We start from the raw sequence: 19,591 nt of genomic DNA, 5'->3' as shown, positions 1-19,591 counted from the left end.
TCCCTATTCCCCCGCTCTCCTACCCTCCCCCCCTCCTTCCTTCGCAGCTCTCCTACCCTCACCCTCCTTCCCTCGCTGCTCTCCTACCCTCCCCCTCCTTCCCTCGCTGCTCTCCTACCCTCCCCCTCCTTCCCTATTCCCCCGCAGCTCTCCTACCCTCCCTCTTCTTCCCTATTCCCCCGCAGCTCTCCTACCCTCACCCTCCTTCCCTCGCAGCTCTCCTACCCTCCCCTCCTTCCCTATTTCCCCGCAGCTCTCCTACCCTCCCCCTCCTTCCCTCGCTGCTCTCCTACCCTCCCCCTCCTTCCCTATTCCCCCGTAGCTCTCCTACCCTCCCCTCCTTCGCTATTCCCTGCAGCTCTTCTACCCTGCCTTCTTCATTTTTCCCTGCAGCTCTCCTATCCTCGCTCCTTTGCTATTCGCGCCTGCTTCCTATGTCTGACTGACAAGTCACTGCAGTTTCAGTGACCTGACGACAAACTTCTTCCCTGCTGCTCGTTCCTGCGCCGCTCGACTTCTCAGATGTGGGGCAACAAGTGCGCAGATCGATACACTTGGTCTAGCCACATCATGAGGATCTTACTGCGCATGCACCGGCCCTGGAGCGCCTGTACATATTTGACATTAGTTTGCGATACACAATTCTCATGACAAGTTCCCTTTAAGAGCTGTAAATGACAATGCAGGACAGATATTGCTGTGGTAGGAGTTTTACACCTCAGATGGGTACCTAGTCGTCCTGCCACCCTACTACAACGGTCTATGGCTTCCTTTGCACAAGTTCTAGGATCTATAGGGTAGATCATAACATCACACTAGAGAAGCTTGATCACAAGAAACATGACTACACTCCTTTGCTGTACAGTTTATTTTTTTCTTTACGAATAAGAGGCCAAAAACGTATGTACACAGAGAATCCAAAGTAACCCAAAGCAAATCTGCATGAAGCGAGTGTTTACCCCTTCACCCGAGGCTTTGGTTTCAGCATTATCCAGGGGAGATTTGGGGGAACATTAACAGAACCACCTTGGTAGTGGTTGCTTAAATTAACTAAAAATGACGTGCACTGTACCAGCTGCATGCGCCAGGCAGAAAACCCCAGGTGTAATAAATAAGATTAAAAAAAAACAAATCTGGTTGTTTGCTGAAGTCGCTTTTTTTTTTTCAGAAGCTCAAAGTAAAGACTGATATGTTTTTATCCCTGGTGTCAATAGCTTATAATTCAAGCTTAAAAGATGCTCTTACCCTTATGTACCCTGCTCATTCCACTACCCAAGCATTCTGCAACAACATTCATAGCAAGCAGCCATTCTTCACAATGGTACATTTGCAGTATGGCAAGAAAATCATCAACCCGCCATCGACCGTGCTCTTCTGACACATCCTACCCATCCACTGAGCAAACATAAGCAGGCATGCCAGCCACAATCAACAATATGTTCTTGGCATTGGTGGCTTTTGCTATAATAGGTTGTGTAAGGGGTGGAAGCTCTGCTGAAATTTGTTTTCTCAGGGTGAAGCAATAAATCACACGAGGCTTCAAACCCACCTGCCTAACCCCCTGAAATCTCCGGGAGATAGAGAGGTAAATGTCATAGTCCACCTCCCCAGTGGTGAGGAACAGGGAGGGTAAAAGCAGCATGTTATGTACAAGAGCAAAAAATGAGGCTAGCCAAGCCTGTCCGAGCATGGCCCCCATCATCAGTGCTCTGCAAACAGCCATGAGCTGATGATTTCCGCTATGTGTCTCATCGTGATACCCAGGACACGTGCGGAGGGTGTTATTTGGCAAGTAGCTGTTCTACATCCGTGTGATAGAGACACGTCATATTAATAGGTCGTTGGCATGTAGAATGACGTACTCCAGAACATATGATGCTGCTTGTCCTCTCTACCACCTGGTAAAACAACAATCACACCGAGGGGAGAAGAAAAAAAGGCATATATAATGCATGTACACTCGTCTTTACATAAGCCCACCTGTAATAAGCCCTTCCCATTACACACTTAAAATATGTATGCATTTACTGCTGAACCAATTTTCCATCCGTCCGTAGGGTGGGCCGCCCCACTCCACGGCAGCAGAAATAAAAGCACTGCGCTGTTGCATTTTATTGGTTATTTCAGTTTGAGATCAAGGCATATTGAGATTTTAAAACTAAAAAGGTACCAGCTATGCACAGATCAGATTTTGTGCTTGGTTTCTCCTCTAACAAGTTTATGTGCAAATATGCTGATGGAAACCAGATTTTGTGTTGACTTCTTTTTTTTTTTTTTTCAGGTTTTTGCTGCAAGCATGCAATGCGTTGCAATAAAAAAAAATAATAATAATCATTAAACTACATGTTTGCCATCTTATCCAAAACCCAGACTAGGTACTACACACTCGCTCGAGAGTCTAAGACCTCTTATTTTTTTTTTTATCTTACGATTTCATTTTTGCACCCTGACACTGTAATAACCAGCGACTCTCAATCCCGTATTGATGCAACACAAAAGATAGAAGGGAGAGGAGCTCAGTCTTGCTCAGTAAAGGTGTAAGGAGGGGAAAAGAAAGAACATAAGGTAGTTATGCATTCATCTTTAAACCTCGGAGCCGCAGCAGAACAGTGCAGCATCTGGGTTCTTCCACCAGAGAAGGGGTTATACTTGGACTAAAACTTCAAAATGCAATGGATTAGGATGAAACTGTTCGGGTAGAAGTGAAGATGTTGCTCTCAAAGTCCACGGGATACTGAATACTCTCGCAGCAAGCGCTGGGTTTAGGCTCCTCCCTTCCCTCCCCCCACCATCCACTTCAGGCCTCTTGCTGTGCAGGTCTTTTCAGGTCCCGGATCTGTTTCACTAGGTAGGTTTTCTCATCGTTAAACTGCTCGTCCTCAGTGCGATCGTTCTGAAATTTGCTGAGGAATTCAATCAGCTTGCTCTGGTTCTTTAGGAGGATATCCAGGACAGGCTGCGTCTTGTTCGGGTTAGCTACAAATACCTAGGAGAAAGACAGGAAGTAATTTTACATTAATGGCAGGTAGGATCAGTCTGTAGGTCGTAGCCTCACTGGATCTACGTATGAAAGAGTCTATGGAGAGGGGAAGGAGAGAAGCAGGAGGGAGAAAAAGGCAGAGCACGCAACGGGAAAACGCAGAGACTTCTAATGAAGGAGGAACAACTGCTAAAACTGCAGGATACAAGTCATATCATAGCCATTAGTGTTGAGCGCTAGTGCTCATCACCTGAGTTTGCCTAGGGTCTTCCGGTATGCACCGAGTATCGCGGGTGCTCGAGTGACATGTTTGAGTCCCCGCGGCCAAACCCTGCATGTTTTGTGGCTGTCCAACAGCCGCGAAACACGCGGCCGCAGGGACTCAAACATGTCACTCGAGCACCCGCGATACTCGGTGCATACCAGAAGACCCTAGGCAAACTCAGGTGACGAGCACTTGCACTCATCACTAATGGCCACAAATAGTGGTGCTATTCATCATGTAGAACAGGACAGCTTATTCTAAACAGTTACCTGGAAGTATAATTACACTATTACAATATATTCGGTTTTATGATTGCTGCCAGGAATGTTTTACTGCGAAGCACTGCAGTGTTTCAACAAAACAAAGTTTGAAAAGTCAGCGCCAGGGAGCACAGGTAGAGGAATGACTCTCCATGTGTGTACGGAGACACCTGTCAATCAACCGAAGCGGGGTAGGGAGAAGCCGACTGGAGAGTGCATCGGACTACTCAGGTCTCTCCCTAAAGTTCCCGGATGACTTTTCAAATTGTTTTCTCTGAAATGCCGCAGCGGTGATCAAATGCTCCGTTCTATACATTGTAATACTGCGTGATGGGAGCTGGTTCTGTCCTTTCAATAGTTAAACAGGAGTAATGGGAGCAAACTCCTGTCGCTTTTGTTACAGATCAGCTCTATACATGTGAACACAACATTAGAGGGTACTATTATGTCCTACGTTGGGAAGGGGTTAAATAAATCTCTTAGACCTGATTATACTGGAGTGCTTATTTTAATATAATACAACCGGTGTGTATATTTAATTTAAAGTATCTATTCTGCAGTCTAAAAAATATATAATCTGTATACAGTCAGTTTTTTACAGCAGCAGCTATTAATCATTTAGCTTCCTATATTACAGAATTGGAATGTACCCAAAAAATTGGATGCTTTTCTGTGGATCTGTATGGCAGCCAAATTTTTTCACGCACCCATAGACTTATTTATGGTAGAAACTAGTGCATGGTGCGATTATTATTTTTTTTTTTTTTTTTTTTTTTTAAACGCAGATTTGATCAGTGGGGGGGGGGGGGATTCGTTCACCTGCACTGCCCCATTGGATAACATTGGTCCTAGTGCTGTCCGTTTTCTTTACAGACAGCACTAGGACCAAAAATACGGTTGTGTGAACGGGCATTTAATATCAGAATATCAAGCAGGAAAAGTTTCAACAAAGATTTTACAGCAATTCTGACCTGGGATTTCATGATAAATACACCAGAATAACATATTATAAATGTGCAATACTGTGCAAGAGTTTTAGACAGGTGTTGGAAAAAAAATATTGAAATTGCAATAGTTTAAATGAAATCAATATTTGAGGTGACCACCATTTGCCCAGTTTTTGAAGGAACTTAGTAGGAAGATTGTTCCAAACATCTTGGAGAACTAAGCACAGATCCCGTTCGGATGTCGCTTGTGCAGATTCTTCTATCTCTTCATGTAATCCCATACAGATTTAATGGTGTTGAGATCAGGGCTCTCTGTGGGGCCAAACCTTCATTTACAGGACTCCTTGTTATTCCTTAGGCTGAAAATAGTTCTTCATGACATTGATTGTATTGTTCAAGTTGTTGTTCCTGCTACAACAGGAGCATTTGACAAAGTATCTCACACCATCCTTATTGAAAAAATGACCAAGTATGCAATGGACCAGGCAACTGTTAGGTGGATTCATAACTGGCTTAGTGATCGGACTCAAAGGGTGGTTGTAAATGGCTTCACATCCAGCTGGATGAATGTCTCAAGTGGGGTACCACAGGGCTCCGTCCTGGGACCTGTATTGTTCAACATCTTTATCAATGATTTAGATGAAGGAATTGAGGGTAAACTGATTAAATTTGCTGATGACACAAAGCTAGGAGGGATAGCTAATACTAGAGAAGAGAGAGAGAGGATTCAAAAAGACCTAAATAAACTGGAGCAGTGGGCAGCAAACAACAGAATGGTTTTTAACAGGGAAAAATGCAAAGTACTACATCTGGGCAATAAAAATGAAAAAAGCATATAGAGAATGGGAGGAATAGAGCTAAGCAACAGTACATGTGAAAAAGACTTAGGTATATTAATAGATCATAGACTGAACATGAGTCAACAGTGTGATGCAGCAGCAAAAAAGGCAAATACAATTCTGGGATGTATTAACAGAAACATACAGTCTAGATCAATTATCGGACTTTACTCCTCTTTGGTCAGACCTCATCTGGAATACTGTGTACAGTTTTGGGCACCACATTTTAAAAAAGACATTGACAAACTGGAGCAAGTTCAGAGAAGAGCGCCAGAATGGTGACCGGTCAGCAAACCATGTCCTATGAGGAACGGTTACAGGATTTGGGAATGTTTAGCTTGCAAAAAAGAAGACTGAGAGGAGACTTAATAGCTGTCTACAAATATCTCAAGGGCTGTCACATTGTAGAAGGATCATCTTTATTCTCATTTGCACAAGGAAAGACTAGAAGCAATGGGATGAAACTGAATGGGAACAGACACAGATTAGATATTAGAAAAAACTTTTTGACAGTTAGGGTGATCAATGAGTGGAACAGGCTGCCACGAGAGGTGGTGAGTTCCCCTTCAATGGAGGTCTTCAAACAGAGGCTGGACAGACATCTGTCTGAGATGATTTAGTGAATCCTGCTTTGAGCAGGGGGTTGGACCAGATGACCCCGGAGGTCCCCTCCAACTATAACATTCTATGATTCTATGATTCTACAGAATGAACTGGGAGTCAGACACCTCCCTGACGCTATTGCATGACTGTTGATAGCATAATGCCTGTATTTCTCAATATTGAGGACACCATTAATCTTGGCCAAATTCCCAACTCCATTTGCTGAAATGCAGCCCCAAATTTGCAAGGAGCCTCCACCATGTCTCACTGCTGCCTGCAGATACTCATTGTACCGCTTTTCATCCTTTAGGCAAACAAACTGCCTTCTGTTACAGCCATGTAGCCATGTGTTTCAAGTTTTGACTTATCAGTCCAGAGCTCCTGCTGACATTTTATCTCCTCCCAAGGTCTTATGTTTTCCTGCATAGTTGAGTCGATTGGCCTTGTTTTCATGTTGAAGGTATGGTAGGTTGACCACAATTCTACCATGAAGACCATTTCTGGACACCATTTCTGGATAGACTTCTCCAAACAGTAGACAGGTGTAGCGGGTGCCACTGACTGTTGCCAGTTCTGAGCTGATGGCACTGCTGGACATCTTTGAAAGGAATTAAAGGTGTATTCCCATCTCCAAGATCCTATCCTAAAATGTAGTAGATGTAATAATAATTGTAGCAAATGCCTTCAATTAGCAATGTAGTATAGATTATCAGAAAAACTATGTTGATTGCCCCATGTGCAGGACATTGCAGTATCTTAGGTGTCCATGGTTATGACCATTCATATAGTGACAGTTAGTTGTTAGTGATCGTAACCATGGATACCTAAGTTATTGCAATGCCCTGCACATGGGGTAAGCGACATAGCTTAGCAGAACTATACTACATTTCTAATTTGAGGTATTTGATATCATTATTATTACACCTACTATATTTTGGGATAGGATCTTTGGAAATACCTCTTTAAGCATGATGCGGCTTTCATTTGCTGCACCCGTGGTTCTCAATGTTGTTCATTTCTTTGTACTTCTTTAAAAGAGCTTGAATAGCACATCTTGAAACCTCAGTCTGCTTTAAATTTTTGCCTGAAAGAGAACTTGCTAATGCAGTATAACCATCTTGTCTTGTTGCTGTGCTCAGTTTTGCAATGTCGTATTACCTGTGCCATGAAACGGTCTTCCAAAACCTCACCTTTTGTAGCAGAGTTTGTCTAGTTTTCTAGTTCTCACCCAGTTTTAATCCTACTACACAGCTGTTTCTGTTACAGTTCATGACTGGTGTTTCAAGCTACACATTAAAATGATGATCATTATCACCTGTTCTGTATAATTGATTACTCATACACTTGATGAAAATACACAAATTCAGGTATTTTGTAGTAAGTGTACAGAGAATAATATTGATGCTTTGATGCCGTTTTGAAGGCATAGGATGGCCACATAAAATATTGATTTGGTTTAGATTTCTTTTTTTGTTTATTCACTTTGCCATGTGGCCCATCTATCTGCCCGTCTGTCAATGAGGGGTAGTAGAGGATAATCTATTTTGGCTGTGCTGGTGCTTTGCGCATTACATGGTCCTGTACAGATCGTGCTGAGATTGTGTGCGACGCTGGGGAGGAGATTATTCGGAGAAACATGAGTTGTGATCCCTGCGGGCTTGCAGTCCTGTACAAGGGATGATGGCAAATGTAGTTAGAAGGGAGCTGAGGATTTTGAAGAGGAAGTGATGACTAACAGCAGAGCTGGTGCTAAGGCACAGGAAGCGAAGCAGAAAGGAATATAACAACATGAAAACTGCAGAAAAGGTATATGGAGCTCTTTAGGGACACTATCCTTAAAAGTGATATTCCCAACTCAAATATGTAGTAGGTGTAATAAGAATATTAGCAAATACCTCCATTTAGAAATGCAGTATAGTTCTTCTGATAAGCTATGACACTTAAGCTACTTAAATGGCCTGCCTGGATTAAGTAGCTTATCCATGTTATGACCACTCATAGAATGACAGTTGTTAATGTTTATAACCATGTCTATCTAAGCTACTGCAACACCCTGCACATGGGGTAAGCGACATAGTGAATCAGAAGAACTATGCTACATTTCTAATTGGAAGTATTTGCTAATATTATTATTATTACACCTACTACATATTGGGATAGGCTCTTGGAGATAAGAATACCTGTTTAAGCGTTTATGGCAAAACTAGTAACTGGAGGGTTAAGGACAACTTCTTTAATTTGCAACTTTTGTGGAATTAAACAGATTATTAATTCCCCTGCACAAAGTCTTCCACACCCACAGTAAATGACCATTTTTCCTATATATGAACTTTTATGTAGGAAGAGCAATCAATCATCCTATGTAGGTGGGGAAGTAGGACTCTTAGGCTTTAATTAGGAGTCCTTGCAGTTTTCTACATGGTAACACTGAATCAAATTGCAGAAAACTCCATATTCCCTTGTTCTGCAGCATCTACGCCTCCTCAGCACAGCAGACCTGCACAAACCCTATTTTTTGTCAGATCACCCCTCTTGCACACAAATTAAAGCCATAGTCGCTAGTGCAGCACCTTAAACACATGGAAAGCTTCAAATTGGATGTTGCGGCTCTTGTCACGTAGCAAATTCATCATCAGCTTGAGGTTTTCGGGTTTACTGATATACTTTGTCATAATAGTGAAATTGTGTCGATCCAAGAGAAGTTCACCAAGTAGCTGCAAGGGAGTAAGACGAGAAAATTGATTAGGTTATGTGACATGCCATGCCAGGTAGTACATTTCTTTAGGTTTCATGTTTCATTCAGCCAACATTATCATAAAGTGCTATACCCACAAATGACATTTATCATCTCACTGGGACTCTACTCAAACTCCTTTTGCATTGTAAAGCCACAGGGAGGAGAAAAAGGGTCTTAAGACCCTCCATTTTAGTGATTGTGGAGGTTCTTGTTGTAAAGCCCCGTTTAAGGGACATTTATTACCACTCCTGTGGAAAAGCAATAAATGTCACCTGTGCAAAAAAAAAAAAAAAAAACAGTTCTGTCTGTAGCAAAGGTTGAGAGACGCTACGCGGGTCAGGTAGGGCCGTTGTAGAGTCCCATGGCTGGCAGGTATCATGATTGTGCCCTACTAAGAAGAATAGGTATCTGCAGTGTCGATGCGGCATCTGACTGCTGCGCGGGTTCCTGTGCTACCCGGGGAGCAGTAAGGTCACTCAAGCAGCTATCACAGACCCTGCACAATCCCTTTAATACAAGGATTAGGCTACAAATGTCAGCTAAAGTTTCTAAGTAGTGTTGAGCGAGTATGTTCTATTAACCCTTTCGCCGAGTACGCGTGGGCCGAGCTCCGAGTATTTACAGCTGCTCGGTGATATGGTTGAATCGCTCCCATGTGCATGATTTGCAACTGTTTGACAGTTTAATTACATGTGAGGAATGTCTATTTCTTACACATTCCTCACATGTAATAAAGCAGTATTTTTTTCTATTTTTTGGAGCCTTTTGTGCCCTGTTATTTATTGATTACTGAGTGAGGAGTGCATGAATTTGGGACTGTTCTACCATTGGACCACTGTCCTATATCTATTGTTCATGGTTTGTGGGAACCTGTATACCTCCGGTGGTGTGATACTCTTTGTCACTTCTTGTTTTTTTATTAATTTTATATTGCAAATGTTTCAATAAAGAATTTGATCTTGCTTGAATTAGTACTTAGACGCATCTCTCTGCTTCCCTTTCCTCTTTTTTTGGGTTATATCTATTCAGAAGTGCGTATTATAGTGGACTGCATCATCTGTGTTGGGATACTGAAAAAAATAATTGTTGGTTTGTTATTTCAGATTTCATTGTGCAGTAAAACCAGTCAATATAACTCTCCACGTCAGTACGACTATGGCAATGTCAAACTTCTATAGTTTTGTTGTTTATTTTAAATGTGCAAGAAATAAACAACCTTTTCATTGTCAGATTCTGAGAGCTCCTTGGGTAGTGAATTACAGTTCTTATTGAGAACATTCTGCGCTATATACAAAATTTTAGTGCATTTTAGAGAGAAGTATGGCGACCAATAAAAAGCAATTTTGTCATTTCAATTTTTCTTTCTTCTTTACAGGGTCTACAGTTTGGGTTGAGAATATTAATATTTTGTTAGCCCAAATTTTTAGGTACGAGGTGATACCAAATAAGTTTACTTTTAATGGGGTAAAAGAATTTTTATATATTTTTTTAAATTTATATTTTTAACAACTTTTTTTTATTTTATACTTTATTCGCTAGTCCTCTCAGGGAATTTGAATATGCAATACTGTATTTCAATATATAGATAAAATTATGTACCCATTAGCACCACGCAATCGAGTCGCGGGGAGCCGATGCATGTGAGCAATAGCATTGAATGACTACTTTTGTCAGTGATTGACAGTGGCATTTAAATGGTTAAACTGCAGCCACAAGAGCTGAAATCTGGCTGCTGTCACAGGCAGATGCCAGCCATGTAACACAGCCGACATCTGAGTTCTTAAGTCTGCTCCATACATGGGGACCCGACAAAGAACGTACAAGTACGTCCTATGACGGGAAGGGGTTACACAACGCGGAGTAGACTGGCTAGTAATTCGTGACTACAAACAAATAGTTGCTCTGTAAGGCCATGTTCACACTTCGTTTTTTAACGTTTTAAAAACATAAAAAAATCTCAGTATGTAGAACATAACCTAGAAAAATCCCATAAAAAACACAATTCGTATTACATCAATTATGCTTGAGATATGCATTTTTTACATTCATTCCATTTGTCTTTCCCTAAAAACTAAACAGAGAAGCGGAATATCATAAGTGCAAGGGTGAACACAGCCTTAGCCAGTGCCAAATATAATCTGTCTTTATCACCCCGTTTATAGGGGACATGGATTTATCAAACTCCAGGTTACAAGCTTACCTTCAGCGACTGTCTCTTTGTCACATAGTTTTCTGAGTGCAACAATTTCTCATATTCACTGAAGAACTGATAAAGGGAAAAAAAAAAAAAAAAGATATAATAAGCAGCTCTGAAAATACAAGCCAAGGAGTGCAAATAATAAATCCAACATAAGGGAAATTAATAAATTGAAAAACATTCCATCTTACCCGGTCATAATGCTGTTCCAAAAACTCTGCACTCAGAAGTTTATGTCTAGTCAATAGGTCCTGATGAAGGAAAATAGTGACGTGAATAAATAAGGGATGAGTCTGTATTGAAGCTGCCAATAAAAGCTACAGGTCAGCATTAAATATCTAATCTGTCATCGAGAACGTGAGGCATGGCCCCATCTATTACTGGAGCATCGATTAGGAATATGTCATTGACTAAAATATTTCCAACAATCAGGAAAGGTTATGGTCCTTCCCCACAATGCTGCGCCCCCTCGTTTAATAGGCACATATCTGTATATTTGGTAGCGGCCGTGCCTGATGTTACAGCTCAATCCTTTTCACGTGGATGGGACTGAGCAGCTATAAGCTGCAATACCAGGCACTGCCACTAGCAAATGGGTAACAGAGAGGGGGGCCAACAAGAGACGCGACCCCTTCAGTCATCGTAGGGACACCGGCATTTTTTGGAAATGTAATACATGTCGGCCCCTCAGATGAACGTCAGTTTTTTTAAATATAAGGCTGGCTCACATTCCCCGCTCTGTCTCAGACAGGCGCCCCTTCCATGAAGTATATAAGCACAAAAAGGGCCTATATTTTATATCTCCTTCCGCTGATAAAAAAAAGTAATGCAGATAATATACTAATATAACATGATCAAGATGGGCACAATGCGAAGCTTTGAAAACCCATTTTCATACACTCTATTAGGAAATTTTAGATGATTAGAGCAGGTCTCCTGTTCTGGATCCTCATCACTTGACCAGTGTGGAGGGCCTGGCCTATCCTGCATTACTTCCTTTCACCTTCGGAGGCACTGCAGAAATATTTTACATTTTTTTGGGCAGCTAATTTTACAGCTGATTGCTTCTGGGAAAAGGAACGAAGGAGAAAAAGGGGGAATCTGATCTGCTTATTGTTAAAAGAACCCTTTTAATAAGTAGGGATTGTCCAAAGCGGAGAATTTATCTCTCTTAACTAAATACAAGTAAAGAAATTTTACCTTAAATGTAGCGAAGGCATCAGAAGCAATATCAAATGTTGACATCTCTACATATCGGAAGAAGTCATAAAACTGCTCCGACCACAATATAATCTTGGCAAGCGGCTCATGTCTAATACACTCTCGCAGCATGATGCCACAATTCAAAGCAATTTCTGGGGACTCATACCTATTAATGAGAGAAAGGAGATACTTTAAAAGCAGATAATATGCACACACTAATAGGAACCAGCCCTGAATTACTGCACACACGACCAATCCATTAAGACATAACAGTACATCCTATGTCAGGTCCTCATGCATAAAGGGGCTCAGAAGGTGAGCCCGCACCATACCAGGCAGATACCGGCTGTAATATATAGCTGGCATCTGCCTGTAACTACAGCAGCCAAAGCAAGCTCCGACTGCTGGACTTTGACCATTTAAATATGGTCATAGATCTCGGACTGCTGCAATTACTCCTAAAATGGTTCCAGAAAATTATTGCAATTACATATGTTTTGTTATACATGTGTTTATTTCCTTTCTGTATATTAGAACACAAACAAAACGAGGAGAAAAAAAAAGGCAAATTGGACATAATTTCACAGAAAACCCCTAAAATGGGCTGGACAAAATTGTTTGCACCTTTCCAAAATTGTGGGTAAACAACTTTGTTTCAAGCATGTGATGCTCGTTCAAACTCACCTGTGGCTAGTAACAGGTGTGGGCAATATAAAAAGCACACCTGAAAGCAGATAAAAATGGGAGAAGTTGACTCAATCTTTGCACTGAGTGTCTTTCCGTGCCACACTAAGCATGGAGAACAGAAAGAGGAGAAGAGAACTGTCTGAGGATTTGAGAACCAAACTTGTTAAAAAAATATCAGCAATCTCAAGGTTACAGGTCCATCTCAAGATGTCTCGATGTTCCTTTGTCCACAGTGCGCAACATAATCAAGAAGTTTACAACCCATGGCACTGTAGCTAATCTCCCTGGATGTGGACGGCAGAGAAAAATTGATGAAAGGTTGCCACACAGGATAGTCCAGATGGTGGATAAGCAGTACCAAGCTCCAAAGAAATTCAATATGTCCTGCAGGCTCTGGATGCATCAGTGTAAGAGCGAACTATCTGTCGACATTTGAATGAAATGAAACACTATGGCAGCAGATCCAGGAGGACCCCACTGCTGAAACACAAACATTAAAAAGCTAGACTGCAGTTTGCCAAAATGTTCGTGAGTAAGCCAAAATCCTTTTTGGGAAAGCGTCTTGTGGACAGATGAGACCAAGATAGAGCTTTTTGGTAAAGCACATCATTCTACTGTTTACTGAAAATGGAATGGGGCCTACAAAGAAAAGAACACAGTACATACAGTCAAATATGGTGAAGGTTCAAAGAGGTTTTGGGGCTGTTTCGCTGCCTGTGGCACAGGGTGTCTTGACTCTGTGCAAGGAATCATGAAATCTGAAGATTACCAAAGGATTTTGGGTTGCAATGTAGTACCCAGTATCAGACAGCTGGGTTTGCGTCCTAGGTCATGGGTCTTCCAGCAGGACAATGATCCCAAACATACTTCAAGAAGCACCCAGAAACGGATGGAAACAAAGCGCTGGAGAGCTCTGAAGTGGCCAGCAATGAGATTGGATCTAAATCCCATTAAACACCTGTGGAGAGAGCTTAAAATTGCTGTTGGAAGAAAGCACCCTTCAAATATGAGAGACCTGGAGCAGTTTGCAAAAGAAGAGTGATCCAAAATTCCAGATGAGAGGTGGAAGAACCTTGTTGATGGTTATGGCAAGCGATTGATTGCAGTTATTTATTCCAAAGGGTGAAACTAAATATTAAGTTGTGGGTGCCAACAATTTTGTCCGGCCCATTTTTGGGGTTTTGCATGAAATGATGTCAAATTGCCTTTATTTCGCTCTGGTTTTTTGTTTTGTTTTGTTGTTTTTTTTGTGTAGTTCCAATACACACAAAATGAAATAAACGTGTAATTGCAATAATTTTCTGGGAGAAATACTTCATTTACTGGAACAAGGTCAAGGGTGCCAACACTTTCGGCCATGACTGATTACTTTTGGCATCGCTGCACCCAAAAAAATTATGTCTATATAAAATATAAAAATTAATGAATCACATCAGTAAAAGCCATAAGAAAGGGGGGGATGGGGGAAACAAAATGCCATTATTGCAGTTTTTCATCACTTCAACACCTCAAAAATATGCAATAAGTAGCGATTAAATTATCACATCAACCCTAAAATGGTATCAATAAAAACAAGCTTTTCCACAGCTCCATTAAAGTAAAAATCACAACCTTTGGGGAACACTTAAAGTAGTGACACTAGTGATTTTTTTCCTTATTTTTGGAATCCTCGACTATGTACTGACCTGCAGAATCATAATGCTTGGTCATTTTCACAGCACATTGTTGTTCGCTTTACGGCGTTCAATTTTGGAATTGCAATTTTTGCACAATTTTATCACACTTGAAATCCCCCCCCCCCCCATTTTCCAGTAGATTAAATAATAAAATGACAGGCAACATTCAAAACTGCAACTTTTCAAACCCTCCACCCCCTCCTCTTGGAGGAGCAGGAGGGGGGAAAAAAACGAAAAATTGTCCAGTTGGGAAAGCGTTAAACCAAATCATACTCTGCACATTCCCTTCAGTCCCAAACCGCTCCATTAGGCATCAGCAATTTATTAATTCCCCCCCTAGCCTCTGTCCTGTCCACACCTAGCCATGAAGCAGCTATTTCATTCTTAAGTGATAAACTGCATACAACCAACTATAATGTTATATAAAAGTACAGCAGCCCCATAACCGATAGGTTCATACCCTTTCAATAGCATGAAGAGGATATTCTGCTGGGTGCATATATATTCCACCGTTGGGGTTCGCGTTCCGATCTGCCTTCGTAAAATATTGTTGAAGATCTGAGCCACGTCCTTCTTACCCTGGAGAGATTACACTGTAAGCTTTGGTCAAGCAAAATTTAAAGGTGCATTTATATTGGTTAAGAATTGTTATATGTGTAAACTTCCCAGCGATCAGTCGAAAATTGAGCAAAATAATAATTTGACGAGTGATTGGATCATTTATGCCGGCATAAAAATGATCGCTGTGTAAACATATCATATATATAATATATCCACAGAAGAGAAGATCAATGTGTACCGCTTCTCCATATAAAAGCAGGCTTCTATTCTATACCTAGGTTAAACACAGCAAAGCACTATTCCTTTAACTGACGCGTTTCGACCACACTGGTCATAGTCGTGGTTATCATGTAGCTCATTGGCGCTAGTTAACAGGCAGAGATCAGCAGGTCTAATTGCACACTAAGGGTGTATTTATATTATGTGATCTGCAATGTTAAACGATCTCTGATTGACGGGACGTCTCATAGCCTGTTTAGACAACAGGATAATATGAGCACAAATCAATCAATAATAGATCGTTCAGTGCACATTGGCTGCCATTGTTCCAGGCAGCGCAGGTCCTGTTTACACAAGGTCAAGAGCTGCCGAGAACATTGATCTTTTAAGAAAACCAAAAGATCAGTTCACCTGATGCACAAGCGTTTTGCTTGTTTGTCAGGTGATCGGCAGCCTGTTTACACTGCACAATTATCGGGAAACAAGAGTTCCTAGGAATGCACATGCACAGTGTAAACGCACCTTAAAGGGAATCTGTCACCAGGTTTTTGCTTCCTCATCTAGGGGCAGCATAGTGTAGGTAAAGAGACCCTGAATCCAACAATGTGTCACTTAGATTACTGAGTGCAGCCGTTCTGACACAATCAGAGCTTTTAGATTTAGCAACTCAGCAGAGCTGAGAAAGCTAACCCAGCCCACACCAAAGCTTTCTATGTGAATTGTCTATTGACAGTGAGCTGCTTATCACAGGAGGGGGCGTGGTCAGACCAGGGCTTATCTGAGCTGTAGTGCAGGTAGTGATCATCTCCTGGTGATAAAACATTCATTATATTGAAACAACAGCAAACATCCCTGAAATCTGTGTCTCAGCCCCTATCTCATGCTGCCCTCAGATTGCATAGAAGAAACCTGCTGACAGATTCCCTTTAAGGCAGTGAAATCTTCAGGGATAAATCTGTATGTGTCCAATACAAGCGAGCTACATGATTTTACTAGAGAATATCAAGTGTAAGAATTGACTAGCACAATACAGAATGTATTACTTTGATTTGTGAATTCAGCTTGCATTGGTACCTCAAAGTCTATGAGCTGGAGGTCGGCCACTAAAGTCCCAAGGAGGCCGCTGTTGTACAGTTCCTGAGCGAGCTGAGCCACGGCTTCAGTCTGAGGTTCCTTCTCATTTGTCCCATACAAGATCTCCTTCATAGCCACCAAGTTTTTAGATACTTCTTCAGTTGCCTAGGAAGAGAGAAGGGGAAGTGATGCCACAGATTACCTTTTTTTCAGGGTGTACTAAGGAGCATTATTGGGTAGGCCACCGTTGGCACTCATACCCAGCACCGCAGGTTTCACCTAGATAACCTCTCTGTAGACAAACCATGCAGACCAAGACCCATTATTACACAAACAGGACAACTTCTCGAATGTGGAGATCCTGTGGATTAGGTTATAAAGAGAACCTGTTAACAGCAGTATCACTAGGATCTGGAGGTCCAGTGTTAGTACTCAAAATGTTACATTTACTAAAAGCACAGAAATGGTGGCACAACAGCAGTTTACCAGAAAACATCACATGTTCATGATTTGCTAAGCATTAATATGGGGGATAGCAACGTGAAATATTAGTGTAGACGGGGTTTTCCAGTTTAGAAAACCCATTTCATGTACCTTTTTAAAACTCCTTACAGGACGGGGAATCCTTCCCTTGTAGGATGCTCATCTCCTGGCCAGAGAGCATGTCTAAAGGTCACCATACATATTAAACTAAAGTCAGCCAAACACACAGATATCGACAGGTTCGGCTGACGGTCTATTGTCTATTGGGGTGCTGTCCGACTGATGGTCGGGAGAGGGTGTGGCGATCACATATGTCTGATTTCGGACTGCCAATGTGTCAGTTGGTGGCTTTCGCAAAGAACACAGGAGGGCTCTGCCGAACAAGCGTCTCTGTGTATGGGAGAGACGGCAGAGTTGGCGGTCAGACGAACATCGGTTGGAGTATCGTTTGGTCAACTGATATCGAATGTGTATGACCAGCTTAACTATGGAGGATTGGTCCTATCCTGCATTACTCAGAAACCCCTTAGTATGAAAGGGCACTGTGTAGTGCACAGTAGGGGAGCGGGCATTTACACTGCAAGATAATCGTGAACGAGTGTTGTTAAAAACATTCACTTCCTGATTATCTTGCCGTGTTACCAGACTGCCAATCACCATTCAATGCTCATTCATTAGATGAAATTATTTTTTATGCACCAGAAAAGATCGTCGTTCTCGGCAGTGTAAAGAGGACCCGCGCTGCCGAGAACTATGGCAGCCTATGTGCACAGAGCGATCGATTACAGATCACTCAGTGCGCATTGTTTAATTTGGTCTGCCTGTGTAAACAGGCATTTAAATGACCGCCGATCAGTAAAAGTTAACCAGTTGGGAGGTCGTATTGTGCATTCGGTGGTCCATACGTCGTGTGCACATAACCAATTGGGGGTCATATCGTGCCATCAGTTGTTCACACCCTGTGTGCACATAACCAATTGGGGGTTGTATCGTGCTACTGGTGGTCCACACGCTGTGTACACATACCCTAAAAGCTGACGCCTTTAAGGCGTTGGTTCCCAACTATGCTTTTAAATTTAACAGTGGGAAATCACTTGTGACGGAAGGAGGAGAAAAAAAATGCCATATTTACAATGGGAAGCCATCCGCTCTTGTAACAGTGCTGCAGCCCCAATGGTCTCTACTGGACCTGAAGTGATGATGTCCTGACCACCTGACCCTGCAGACAATCAGTAGTCATGACATCAGCTATTCCAGTCCAAAAGAGACATTAAGAGCAACAGAAATGAAGAGAGGGATGAATTTTTGATGTTAAATATGCCATCGCTGCTTTTTTTTTTTTTATAGTATAGGACAAGGTTGCAAAGAAATTAAACTTATAATATTATTCTTGGACTCGGCAAAAACTGCAGGAGGCCTGTATAATAATGGCATCCATTATGTAGCTTGTATCAGTTAACTGCTGCACACCATTTCTGTGTTTTAAGTTTCATTACAGTGGGGGTCTTTCAGAAGAAGACCCCACATACATAGACATATTTTTATACAGTAAACGTGGCATTAGTGGATTGTCCCATTGACAGGTTAGTAACTCCATCACAGTGAGGATGTCCTCCACCAGAAGAGCCTACAAAGAAAACATAAGTCCCACATATTAACCGATAAAACTGAAGTTCTCTCCATCTTCTGCTTCCCAAAGGAGTTCCTTTTGGCTTTGGGCCATGCCGCTTTCTTTGGGTCCTTGTTCCTGCTGCTAATGTGCAAGTCATCGGTAGCATACGTGGAAAAGGAGATGTTTGAACCAGATGAGGGATGGGGAAGAGAATTGGTTTGGAGGGTGGGGGAGCTGAATGTTGGAGGTAATAGCAGCTGCAAAAATCAAATGGCACAAGAAAGCAATATATAAAATGCACATGTACAGCCAGAAGAGCAAAGGCAAAAAGTCACATGTATTACTGCCAAAAACGCATCCTAAAAAAAAACCCAAGAAGCAATTAGAAAAAAAAAAAGCATACAGAAAACATCTATTTGTCATATGATTTTGGAACTTTATTAGTAGAAACAGAATCAAATGGTCTTATGTTGAGGCTCAAACAGGAGTCCATCACCTTTTCCCCCCACAGTGGCAGGAATCATCTTGCCTGATCTCTATTGCAGACCAGTGAGTGAAGGTTTCAGCTACAGCAAGCTCCCTCCCAGCCGGTGACAGCGGCAGCTCAAGCTGAACACTAGAGGCTTATATACCCAGCTTCATTTCATTTACATGTGTCTTGCCAATGTGCAGTCCAACGGGGAGCACACACACTACACCACCAAAATATGGACCCCTCCTAATTATTAGATTGAACCATATCATTGCAGAGAGGAGGATGAAACTCAAACTCATGCAATGTCCACTGACAAAGTGGTAATACTAAGGCCCCGTATAATGAGCTCATCGATAAAACACTGAACGGCCATAGCAGGACGCCTTTGCCAGAAGTCAGTTTGCAAACTTTCTGATTTTCTCAATCTTCTCCAATCAATAAGTGCAATTATTGTAAAATGCAACCATATAAGAGTAACAGCAAGTCAGCCTTAAAGTGGCAGTCCACGTCAACTCACAAGAGCGGTGTGAGGCTGCACAGGCTTGTGTAGGTCCAGGCTGCAGCGGTGATATCACGACTACGGCACACATCAACCCTGCAGCAAATCATCGAGCTTAGCAGCCCTGACAATTTAGACAGTACAAGTCACTGAGCTCAGTGATTGGCTGCAGCGGTGATGTCACTGCTGCAGTCAGTAAACAAAGACTAGAGCAGTGGTGGAGAGATAGCGATGGACCTGGAAAAGATGAGCAACAGCGGTGTTTGTTATTGTT

General features: G+C 41.9%; 1 protein-coding gene across 2 annotated transcripts in view; it reads right to left on the bottom strand.

Moving 5' to 3' along the window:
* Positions 1 to 853: 853 nt before the first annotated feature.
* Positions 854 to 19,591, bottom strand: part of LOC141259033 (calcium-binding protein 39) — a 37,870-nt gene continuing 19,132 nt past the window's right edge. For both annotated transcript variants that reach the window (XM_073674443.1, XM_073674442.1), the window contains 7 exons: positions 16,249 to 16,413; positions 14,855 to 14,973; positions 12,029 to 12,197; positions 11,020 to 11,079; positions 10,832 to 10,897; positions 8,465 to 8,608; positions 854 to 2,986 (listed from right to left, as the gene is read on the bottom strand). In XM_073674443.1, the coding sequence (XP_073530544.1) occupies positions 2,798 to 2,986; positions 8,465 to 8,608; positions 10,832 to 10,897; positions 11,020 to 11,079; positions 12,029 to 12,197; positions 14,855 to 14,973; positions 16,249 to 16,413 (912 nt within the window). In that variant the 3' untranslated portion in view covers positions 854 to 2,797. The remainder of the gene's footprint in view (positions 2,987 to 8,464; positions 8,609 to 10,831; positions 10,898 to 11,019; positions 11,080 to 12,028; positions 12,198 to 14,854; positions 14,974 to 16,248; positions 16,414 to 19,591) is intronic.

This window comes from Phyllobates terribilis, unplaced genomic scaffold (assembly GCF_046119375.1).
Source record: "Phyllobates terribilis strain yellow unplaced genomic scaffold, ASM4611937v1 Scaffold_3__8_contigs__length_932513732, whole genome shotgun sequence".
NCBI lineage: Eukaryota > Metazoa > Chordata > Amphibia > Anura > Dendrobatidae > Phyllobates > Phyllobates terribilis.
The sequence above is the reverse complement of the archived record's forward strand: the minus strand, read 5'-3'. Positions and strand labels throughout refer to the sequence as shown.